The 12,580-nt window shown below is 39.0% G+C and overlaps 1 protein-coding gene across 7 annotated transcripts in view; it reads left to right on the top strand.

The window, feature by feature from the left end:
* Window positions 1-12,580, top strand: part of LOC137655029 (serine-rich adhesin for platelets-like) — a 149,369-nt gene that overhangs the window by 133,216 nt on the left and 3,573 nt on the right. For 5 of the 7 annotated variants that reach the window (XM_068388964.1, XM_068388931.1, XM_068388947.1 and 2 more), the window contains 3 exons: window positions 110-263; window positions 449-903; window positions 1,552-4,091. In XM_068388964.1, the coding sequence (XP_068245065.1) occupies window positions 110-263; window positions 449-903; window positions 1,552-4,050 (3,108 nt within the window). In that variant the 3' untranslated portion in view covers window positions 4,051-4,091. The remainder of the gene's footprint in view (window positions 1-109; window positions 264-448; window positions 904-1,551; window positions 4,092-12,580) is intronic. The other 2 variants (XM_068388936.1, XM_068388968.1) reach the window with 2 other exon arrangements.

A 12,580-nucleotide genomic window follows, 5' to 3' on the forward strand; every position in this document is an offset into this window, starting at 1 on the left:
AAAGCTATTTTGAATTAAGTTACAATGTAGTAAATACTGAAATGCCTTTTAAGCATTTTTCCAAATATTTTAGCCAAAAGTAAACCATAATCTATTGTACATTCTTAAGTCTGCACGTGTAGAACAAGAGGTTGCTCGTTTCCAAAGAACAATTGATGAAACACAACGCCGCTGGGAAGCCAACTATGCTCGTCATGCTATAAGAGGTCCTGGTAATATTCAATCAGACAGCTCTACAGAAGTTCTTCACAATCCTCGCCAGTGTATGTATTGCTTAAAGCGGTTATTATTGTATTATTTAATGATGCTCAATCACTATATTATAAGATATTGCAGTCATATATGCATTTATTGGGATAATTTGCAGTGAAAATGTTTATACAAAAATGTAATAATGTAATTTTGTGATTTAAATTTGGATAAGTGACTTCTTTCATATATTTGGCAGCAGTATTTTTAGTTCCACCTCGGCATGACCTCTGGAGAACAGTAAGCGTGGACACTATTAGTACTCCTCCACAAGAAAAAGTCCTTATGGAACCACTCCAGAGGCATATCAGTGTTGATAATCTTCGTCTGACAAAGGTTTCTAACCTTAGAAATTTGGGATCAGCTGACCAGTGCCACACAAGTAGCGTGAACACTGTGAGTAGCATCAGCAGTATTAATCTAAACAGTATGAACAAGGTGTCTAGGTACCATCATAACCAGCAGCATATACAGTCAGTGGAAAGTATGAGTGGATATAGTGATGGAGAGAGCCACGGTGATGGAAATGAAACAGATGTGTCAACTCGCACTCAAGATGAAATTCCTCTTTTACCATCGGTTAGAAAACTGGCTTCAAAATTTGACTTGGCCAGCCAGGAAAGAGTCAATGACCTTGACAAACATGAGACAGATGTGAGTGTGAAGTTAATTTCTATTTATATAATTATATATATACATATATATATATACATATATATATATATATATATATATATATATATATATATATATATATATACATATATATACATATATATATATATATATATATATATATATATATATATATATTTATATATATATATATATATATATATATATATATATATATATATATATATATGTATATACATATATATATATATATATATATATTTTTATATATATATATATATATATATGTATATATATATATATATATATATATATATATATATATATATGTATATATATATGTATATATATATATATGTATATATATATGTATATATATATGTATATATATATATGTATATATATATATATATGTATATATATATATATGTATATATATATATATATGTATATATATATATGTATATGTATATATGTATATGTATATATGTATATGTATATATATATATATATATATATATATATATATATATATATATATATATATATATGTGTGTGTGTGTGTGTGTTATGTAAAATAAGCATCATATTAATTTATGCTTTGCATTTATTTGAAATAAAATATACTTATTCAGTACTTTTAATTAATACTTTTCTTCCATACAGGGTAATCTTACTTTTTATGGCAAGAAGAACATCTTTCTCAGCGACAAGTCTCCTACAGATCAACCTTACAGCCGTAACTTCACCAACAATTTAAATAAAAGAACTGAGAAACCTTATACCATCAAGGAGGTAAGGCCTTTGCCAAATAAACCATCGGCAAGTAGTAGTCACACCAGTTCTTCACCTGACAATGATCCACAAAATAGTGAGCACGATGACTCAGAATTTGACGATCAAACAACCATTGCTAGTGTTAGTCTTCCTCCTACTCCATATTCATTGGATGGGAGATTAAGCATAAGTACTTCCAGTCTCTTAGACAGTGACTCATGTTTTTCACCAGACTGTAGGGACTCGTATAAGACTTTACCATCTGAAGAAAACACAAAAACTATTTTTGGAGTTACTCTTCGAAGAGTAACTCCTGGCATTAGTAGCAGCAGAGGAAGTAGGAGCTATGGTTCATTTTCTAGCATTTCTTCCGAAGAAGCTTTCAAATGGCCAACAAACAGACATATACGTAGGTTCTCTAGCAACAGCAGCTTCACTGACTATGAGAGAGGTACTTCTCATGGATATACAGACAGTGATTCAGATACCTATAATGCCCTAAGGCAAGTTACAATTATCAAGATTCAGGATAAAAATAGACCAGAGTATCAGAGTCTAACAAATTTATATGAGAAAGGATCCCCAGGACTTGCTAATCAAAGAAGTTTCAAAAGCACAATAGACGTTAGATCAGATGTACAAACATCTCAAAGTCTGGCAGAACAAAAAGGTCTCAAAAGTAGTTTTGCAGCGAGAAACTCAAGGAAGAGCATGCCAGATTTATCTATTCCGCCTTCTTCAGCTTTTGTCCAGAAAGGAAGGAGAAAGTCTATGCATGAATTCTTAAAGAGTTATCGTAAGCAGATGTCATTAAATGAAATAAACAGAATTGATGAAAAGGCTGAAGATGAGTTTAAAAAACAAAGAATTAGTAAATTCATGGGTCAGCAGAACAATGATAATATAGTAGTAACATCATCACTTAAGAAAGCAGTGAGTAGCATAGAACTTGACTCGTGTGTAAGAGTGAAATCACTGTATTCTAATAGCCATGTAAGCCATTCAGCTGAGGCTGAAAACAAAAGTGTCAAGTTAGATAAGGTTGAAACTGAAAATATAGTGGGTTCAATTATGGAAAAGATCAATTTAGATAAGGATTCAAATTCAGAAACAATTAGTTTGGGTAATGATTTTGAAGAACATGAACTCCAGACTTCAACTTTCAACTTGGAGGAATCAGAGTTAACAACAGTGAGAAATGTTAATGGAGAGACATGTATAGACAGTGATATGGTTCAATCAAAACACATTTCAGACATCAGTAAATCTATGCCCTCAATAGTTGATGCATATGTTGCAGAACAGCCTAAGGCTATAATGACAAGAAAAAAGAGTATGTCTGACTTTCTGAAACTTTATTCAAATATCACTTCATTATCAGAAAAGAGCGCATTTAAAATAAAGGAAAATACTGTTCAAGAGCCTAAAGAAGAAAACAAGACTGTCATAACAATTTCAAATACTATTGAGCCCCAACTAAATGCTAAACAAGTGGTAATTCAACCCCAAGTTTCCAATAAAGATGTGCAAATCCAGTCCAAAGTATCTCATGAGTTGATGCAACCCAAATCAAAACAAGATCATAATGAAAATAATTTAAAACCTAGGCTAGCCAAAGTGGCAAATCCTCTTAACCTTGATAGAGGAACTGATCACCAAACCATCATAACACTTTCAGGAGAAACGCCAACAGATATAAGTGAAGATAGTATATATCATGCAAGTATTGTGTATGTTGGAGATGGTCCAGATACAGTTAATGCAAGCAATGAAAAAGAAAATATGGAAAGTACCACAAATTTCATGATGATAAAGGACAGTCACAGTGAAGAGCAGGGAAGATTACTTGATAAAACAGTCAAATACCATGAAAACAGCATGAAAGTCATTGATAGTGGCAACCATATTACTGTCATTTCTGTTGAAGAGCCAGTGGTAAGCTCTCCAATTTCACCAGTGTCTGATGCTGCAGGCTCAGTATCTGAAAATATTCCAGGAGATAGTGATGAAGAATTTGATCCAATAAGTCTTACTAGAAGGATAGTTGCCAGCTCTCGTTTAGGTAGCAGTAATAAACCTTACAAGAAAAGGAAAGTCAACATTGTAAATGCAACTGTGCCTATCAATTCACCATTTTCTCCTGTCAGTAAAGGAAAGTTGGCTGTAGCAGAACCAAAAATTCATTCTGTAGCTGATAATTTCAATTCTGTTTCTTTAACTGAAAATATTTCTCCAAAGAATTTAGGATCCCAAGAATTTAATGATGAAGGTGTAGACTTCACTCTCAGCGATGCTGACCTGCCACCATCAGCTACTGAATCAAAATCTACAAGTAGTCTGGACAACATCGGCAAGGAAGGCAGTGAAACAATGGTACTGTGTCATTAAGATGCACGTGCATGGATGGATCCTAAAGGTTCAGAGCTGAGGTATCAACTATAACTTTTTCTCCAGTGGGGTGTTGCTTCTTATTTCAAAGTGCTATAGACTGTTCAGCATTTCAATCATGAAAATCTTGCAAGCATGAAGGAATTTCAAGACAATAGACTTTAGAAACACTTTGTTGGCATTAGAAGCTTAGTTACTGTTCCTACGTGTATACAAACCTTTTGTTCTTAAAAATGGTGAATGTCTTTAGAGGAGGTTGAACGACTGTTAGAATCGTTAACGATAGGTGGTGAGTATCGCCGGGTACCCCGCTCACCCGCTTGTCAAAGAATTCACTTTTGTATTTTACTGTAACGAGTACAGATGCAGGTATTGCTGCAACATATTCTAATCGCTTTATTTATTTCTTAGTTATTTCAGAAAGTAAATGGTAAGCTGAATTTTTGTGTCAAGTGCTGACTATGGCTAAAATATGCAGTGGCAGTTGTATGCTTTGAGGAGGAAAAAGAAAGCTAAGTTTTTTCTTGGGTTAGCCTTGGCAGTACCCATGGTAACTCCAAAGCTGTTTAGCTTCATCCTTTTCTCATTGAGTGCTCGTGCTGTTGTGGCTTACATGTATACTCCCCTGGCTCGGTCCCTGGGAACTATATGGCAAGAGTAGGAAGGCCTCGGATGTGCATTGGTACATGGCTCCGTATACACCTTCTGTTGGCCGTGTGTTAGAAGAGCTTGGGTGTTCCCCTTCACTTCTCCTACCTGGATGAGGGACTGCTGCTCTCTTCTCTTCTGTTGCCTTGCAAACTGTTGCTGATGAGGTTGACCTTAAGAAAGCTTAGCTTTCCTTAGGTCTTGCAAGTAGCCCCTGAGGGAGTTGCTGGATAAGGATATCTCACCCCTGGTGTCCCTAGGGATTTTGGGTGTGATGTCAGTACCAGTGCCCCCAGTGGTAATTCCAGCAGTCCTCCCAAAACCCAGAAGGATTAAAAGCTCCAGCACTGGCAGTGGAGGTGCGTAAGCCAAATGCTGGGCATAAAGTTCTGGGCCAGGTAAAACTAGTGTGTTTAGCCCCTATGCCCATTTTCACCAACTGTTTCTGTCAATCCTGTGGTTGCCACCCTTGTTCTTGTCCCCCTGCTCCTGTGCCTGTGACCCTGAGGCCCATAGCTACCTCCTTCACTGTGTCTATGACCCTGAGGCCTGTGGCTCCCTCCCTCACTGTGCCTGTGACCACAGCCCTAGTGCCTGTTTTACAAGTACAGTACCAGTGAGTGTGCCAGTCACTTCCCAAGTGACAGTGTTTCTTGGTGTCAAGGTTCTTGTTGGAGCAACCCATGTGATTTGTGCTCTAGGGGAGTTTTGTTGTTGATGGCTTCTTAGATCTCAACTTTTCTGTTTGAAGACCCTGCAAGGAAGGTTGCCAAGAGGAAGAAGTGAGTGTGGTCCTCTGATACTGACACTTCTCCCAACAAGAAGAAATTGAAAAAGTCCAGGAAGGCCAGTTATAGTCATATAGTCAAAAGAAAAGGGCTTTTGATGATACCAGCTCTCTTGTTGGGGGGTTTGGATGACACACGGCTGGTACTCGGCCCTGTGCCATGGCCCAAGTACACCAAGCTACTTCAAGTCCAGGAAGGCCAATTATATGCATAAGAAAAGGACTCATGATGGCAGCACCTCTCTTATGGGTGGGTGGATGACACTTAGGTGGTACCTGGCCCTGTGCCATGACCCCAGTACACCAAGCTACCTCGGTAGCCAGGTGGGACGAAGGTACATGGCTCCGTGTACACCTTCTGTTGGCCGTGTGTTAGAAGAGCTTGGGTGTTCCCCCTTCACTTCTCCTACCTGGATGAGGGACTGCTGCTCTCTTCTGTGAACAGGGTACAGTACTATGATAACCAGTGCTGAGAAGAGGGCTCCTCTCGAGGTTGTTATAACCGTTCCTTTTGAGGCTGTCATTGCCAACCACCACATGCCAGTGTTTAAGGGGCTGGTACTGTACGGGGCTGGCACCCCCTCCACCTTGATCAGCAAAAGGAAGAGTACCTAGTTCTTTTGTCTCTGTTGTGATCAGTGCTGGAGATCAATCTCCCCCCTGTTGACTGCCATCTAGGTACATCTTCAACTCCCGATTACATTGCTGGTTCTCTCCTTATGTCAAAAGGCGTGTTTTAGTCGGGAGTAGATCTCGGGAACAGCCTGCTGCACCCTCTTCCCCTGCTTATTATAAAGATAACCAGGATTCTCCTACCCCACAGGCACTGGACCTTGGCCCAGTATCAACAGAAGCAGTGTTCCTTTATGATCAGGCAACCTTGGTGTCGCCTTGAGTTAGGACTTTGGTCATTCATTGTCACTTTGGTACCCATCAATGGTCAAGGACTTCTTTGGAGCTCCCTTGGTCAGATCTTGCCACTTTGGCCCTAGCTCGCATTAATGATCAGATCTATGGATCTGAGGACTCTATGACCTCCAGTCAGTCTAACAAAATTCTACCCCCAGCACTTTTGAGGCAGAAAAGGTTCTAGGTGTCAGAAGCTACTGCATCATAACCCCTTCAAGTTGATACAACAGTGTGTGCATTGTTGGGGTGCTCTCATTGGAAGGACTCAAGAAAAAAGGCACTTCTCGGCCTCTAAGTCAACAGCCACAAAGTCTACCATGGCCTCCTTCCAAGCTGTCTCATGGCATAACCAGTGGTCAGGTGAGGTGACATATTTTGCAAGGTCGACAGAGTTATCAACCCATGAAACTCTGGAGAAGTACAAGACTGTTTTGCTCTCCAGTAGGAAGGCAGTGACCTTGACAAACCAGTCAGCCAACTATTGGACTAATTGGGTCTTGAAAAGGGGTTGTGCTTTGGTAGCTCTGATGCTCCATAACACTGTAGGAATCACAGTCTCTCTTTTCAGGGAGTCATGTGCAGGCCACAGTAGAGAAGAGGAGGACTGCTTTGTAAGACTCCTTGGTCCATCGCGCAGTGTTCTTCAAAGGCTCTAGTCTTTCAAGGGAGTCTGCGGATAAACCTTTGGTTATGGCCATGCTTGTAAAACCCTTTTGATTCACCAAACCTAGTCATGGTAGACAGGTGGATACATAAAGGGAGGAGGGAAACACTGAAAGCAGCATTCCCCCTGTCCATCTCCCACAAATAAGGGGATATATTTCATGCCATTGGGCAACATGGCAGAGACATCAAGCTCTCTCTCTTCTAAACCAGTTTGTTCAAATAAAATTCAGGATGGAAACAGTACAGTCAGTACCCAGTTCCACGAGAGAAGGAGATTTCATGTTTTCAGGGATCTGAAGGATGTTCTTCTGAGTATCCATTCATCAGTCCCTTAGAAGTACCTCTGCTTCTTCCTCTATGGTATGGTGTACTATGTACTGCTTCCCAGGTATTTACATGTTCTTTCTGGTAGCAGCTTGAGCTCAATCGCAAGGGATGTGTCTTTTAGTGTATCTTGACAAGTTACTGATACTGGCAGCCTCTTTGAGGCAGTTGTTACAGGGTTGAGATTGACTTTTCTCCTTTTGTCACAATTTTGGGATTGTGATAATTGGGGAAGTAAAATCCCATACCCAAGCATAGGTTAAAGTATCTGGGCATGTTGATAGACACGGCAGCAGTAAGAGTGTTTCCATCAGATGATCACATCGGCATGCTCAATGGTAGTGCATCCAATTTTGTCTAAGATGGTACTACCAGCTAGGAGCTCGCAAAGCCTTCTGGGCCACTTTTCCTTGCTGGAAAAACTTGTTCCATGTAGGTGCTTCAACCAGAGATCTTTTAGTGGTGTTTGAAGGATCACTGGTCAGCCTCAGAGATTTCTCAAATCATCCTATGTCAGTGGGACAGGGGGTGTGGGATGATCTGTCTTGGTCGCTAGATATGGAAAACCTCGCCAAGTGAGTCCATCTTGACTCTGCACCTCTGAACATGCAACTGTTCTCAGATGCACAAAGGAGGGGTGGGACATGCACCTGGCTGACCTGGTTATCCTAAGTGTGTGGTTATAAGAAAAATAAAATCTGCAAATCAAAATCCTGGAATTTCAAGCAGCATTGCTAGCCCTACAAGCATTCCAAGAACATTTTAGGAGGCACTCTGCAGTGTTGATGAGCGACAATACCACTGTAGTACAGTAACCTATGTCAACAAGCAGGGTGCATGGTTTTGCTCCCTCTGTACAAGTTGACGAAGCAAATGCACATCTGGGTGGTAGACCATGCTGTAGAGCTATCGGCCAGATGCAAGAGGAATGTCCTAATAGACACTTAAAAGTTACCAGGGGCAGATTGTAGATTCAGAATGGTCTTTTCATGCTTGTGTTAAAGAAAAGCTTCCTACTCTGTGGGGATTACTAGAAATCAACCTGTTTGCCACATTGGTAAAAAGGAAGGTCCCAGTGTATTGTTCCACTGTTCCAGACCCATGAGCCATGTTCAAAGATGCATCCAACACTCATGGAATCACCTGAAGATCTATGCCTTCACATTCTTCAGCCTCATTTGCCAGCTGATTAACCAACTGTTGATCATGCCAGGCCTCAGGATGACCCTGTTGGCTCAAAGATGGCCATATACCAAGTGGTATCCCGATATGTTAGCTCTTCTAGTTGAGGTCCCATAAGAACCACCCCTATGGTCCACACTTCTGTCAGTTGTACCTTCAGAGGTACCACCAATCAGAGAAGTTGGTTGCTCTTTACAGTTGGAGACTAACCAGCATCTTCTCCAAGTACAGGGCTTTTAGTGAGGCACTGCACAGGAGAAGTCTGGATAGCTGATGGTCTTCTGCAGCTGTCTGCAAGGAAACTGGGCCATCTTCTGCATCTGGTGTTGCCGAAGGGTTAATTCTCTGGTTGGAACATCTTCAGCGCAGATTTCAGACTTTCTCTTCTTTGCCAAGAGAAGTACTTAGTCACACTGTAAAAGGATACTGCTCAGCCTTGAATATGGTCTCTCGACTGAAGGACATAGACTTTTCCTGCCCATGGGAGTTTAATATACTTGTGAAGAGCTTCAAGCAGTCTTGACCACCCCGGAGTGGTATATGACCCTTGTTCTCAAAGCTCTTATGCATACCCCCTTTGAGCCTGTGAGATCATCAGAGATATGACTCGCAAGACTGTTTCTTTGCTAATCTTAGCATCAGCTTAGAGAATAGGCATCTCTTTGCTAACTTTAGCATCAGTGAAGAGAATAAGCAAGTTTCATGGTCTCTCTTGTATAATAGCCCACGCTGAGGATTGGCAGGAGGTCTTTCAAGTTTGTGCCTAAAACTCAGAGCCAGTCTATACATGACCCCAGGTTCGAGACCTAAATTCCTATCCTGTATGAAGCGTTGGGTGGTATCTGAAGAGAGCTCGACACAGCAGGCCTGAATGTCAGTGCCTCTTCCTTAGCACTGATAGAACCAAGAAAGAAGAGTCAAAGAACATTCAAAGAACATTATCTCTTTCCGGCTTCATGAGATAATCTGCAGAATGTACACCTCAACTACTGAGAGGGTCGAAGTAACTGCAAGACTAGAGCTCACAAAGAGAAATCCTGTAGTTAGCCAGGTGTTGAAGGTAGGAGTTTAGAAATGTCAAACAATCTTTTACCTATGGAAGTATACCTATAAGTCTTAGGACACACTTATTCTTGATCCTATGTTGGCTGCTCAAGTAATTGCGTAGCCATAAACAGCTCATACACTGAACAGGAAGAATTTTGTTTATGGTAACATGTATACGAGTGTTTAGAATGAGAGGTAGAATGACTAGTCCTTATATTTCATCTTTCTTTCCTCCTCTTTTAGAGGTAAAGTGATCATAACATTGGTTGTTGGATCTGACTTGATACTGGTAAGCTACACTTCTTTGATCCATTCTTATTAGAATAGATCTATAAGTGGTAGTTCTCTCACATCCTCCCTTTATAAGAGGAAGGAGGGTAGAATGTATACCAGCCCAGTGATCATAATTTGCCTGCTATTTCATTCAGGATTGCTCTCCCCTTCAGAGGAACAGATTTCTCCTTTGACCATGTATTAGGTACTTAACATGTACAGGCCAGGCCCTTTCAGCCTACTCATCCCTATTAATGGCAGATAAAGGGTTGCTGGAGTTATTTTCTTCGCTCTCATACGGGACCAAGGAGACTGACATTTCCATAGAAGAAAAAGAACCAACCATTTTGGTTTGACCCACCAATAAGTAAGTCTCCCCATTTTAAAACCACGAAAGATTTGTATAAGCTTAAGAAAAATCAAGAGACTTTAAAGTAATTTGTATTTTTTCTAGAAATGGAGATGCAAATCCTTAAAAGTTAAACTTCCTTCTAAACCACCCCTCTAAGTCCTGCGCTGAAGGTTAAAAGTGAAGTGTCTTTGACAGGAGGGTGGGTTGTGCTACTTTCCTATGCTCATCACCGGTTGATAACTACCAACGATTTCAACGGCTGTTACAGTTCCGTTAAAGACATTCCCTATTATAGAGGACTTAAGGTTTGTTTAGCTAGTAAAAACCCCAAATTAATTTGATTTTCTTTTATTAATATTCAAAAGTTATTGAATTTCTTGTTTTTAAAGAAATTCAATAGTAATACCTTGGGAAAGCTAAATATTCAAAGTCAAATGATTAACAAGTTTACCTTGTTTGCAGTTGATTGTTGAATTCAAGGATAGTATGTTTGTAAAGTACACTTAAAACTAATATTTTACTTATGCCAACAAAAGTGATGAAAAGTGGTTTGTCTTTGCTGTGCTCTTTGTGCTAATTGACTAATTTGTTGGGAAATTTAATCAAGTTTAGATCACTAGAGAACGTGTCAAGGACTGATGATGCTTTTTCTTGTTGTGATCATTGGGCCTTACTGTTTCTACTTTTTCATATATCTGTACTTTTCACAGGTTACCTTATGGAATGTCAAAGATGGTGAACTTCATTACAGTGTCCCTTTTCTTTATGGTGATCACTAATAGTTCAAGACTTGATTCCAGGGGTGATAATTTACTTGATTTGCTCAGTTGTATTATTTGTTTCTTGCAATTGCCCATTATCTTTAGAATTTTATAAATGCTTATATCCCAAGTTCGTCTTCCAGTTAACCATTGAGTAAGTAAATGTCAATACCTTAGTGATCAGGTATTGACTTGTATAACGTATACAGATGCATTATTATTTCTTATAACAGGTATCCTCATAAATGCATACTTTGACCAATATGTTTAGAAAGCTATGAATCATAAAACAAGGAAGGGTAAGTAAAGTACATGCATTTACTTTGTAGGGTAACACAATTTTCTTTAATGACTTGTCTTTTCTGTATATGTGGGTACCTCTTGACATTGACCGTTTTGTTGACTCTCACGCTCTTACCATGTGTGAACTGTGGCCTGTCTTATTCTTGTTTTGGCCTGTATCTTGATTATGACTTGGGAATATGACTATTATGGACATTGCTAATGTGGTGTAATTTTATTCTTTTTGTATGAATATGTCTATATTTTCTGGCTTGTATTAGTGATAAAATAATGATTTTCATAATTGTATATTGATCTGCAGTGATGCCAATGATACATCGGTAGAAAAGTTGCCAACATATGCAAGTTACCTTATTAAGGAACATTAATTCAACTTTAACCTTGGAATATTTGAGCTTTATCTGTGATTTTCTTTAGAAATTGGGATTTCCATTGAAATTATATTTTTCAAATTAAGTTGCTTTTATAGCCATCTAGCTTTTACAGTATTTAGACTTATATTGTGGTCATCTTCACTTTCATTACAGTACTGTACTGTTCTATGGGTATAAAAAAACAGCTGCATAAATCTACCTCATCTACCTCACAAACATGCTCGAAAGAGAAAGAAATTTTAAAGAAATTTTCAAAATTTCCAAAGCAAAAACCACAAAAGTTTCCAGCAGAGAGGAATAAGTGTACTCTGACAGCTGAAATCTAATTGAGATTTCAGTGAGCTACTGGGGGGGGGGGCCCTCCCCACTGCCGGCAGGGTTACTACCTGCTGATTGTTTACACCTTGTTAAAAGTATTAACTACTGTATTCCAGCCATCACTGCTCATCCACTTCCCCCATTCCATATTTGCAAATGATGATAACCTGATTTCACAAAGTACAAAAAGATTTTCTCTTATTTTTTAGGCAGAGTGCACTAGGTTGTGCCTGCATCACTCTTAAATTGTCAATATATCTTCTATCATGATACATTTCCTAATAAGCCAAAGTTGTTGAATCTTGGTTGTCAAGTACTATATCTTACCTACTCTCATGCTGTCTTACTGTAACTTTATCTTATTCCTTCATTTCACCCATTCCCAAGTTACTTGACAAACACTACAGCTTCTGAAAAGTATCTTCATCCTAGCTCTCCTTCTATCTGCCATATATCTGTAAATGTACACCAAACTTGTCTAATATACTTTTAACAAGACAAAACCTTACCAAACTGGTTTTTTCTAACTTGCAACTTGAATTTTGAGCAATTCTACATTATCAAACAAGTACACAATGCACCATAA

This window comes from Palaemon carinicauda, chromosome 1, assembly GCF_036898095.1.
Source record: "Palaemon carinicauda isolate YSFRI2023 chromosome 1, ASM3689809v2, whole genome shotgun sequence".
Classification (NCBI taxonomy): Eukaryota; Metazoa; Arthropoda; class Malacostraca; order Decapoda; family Palaemonidae; genus Palaemon; species Palaemon carinicauda.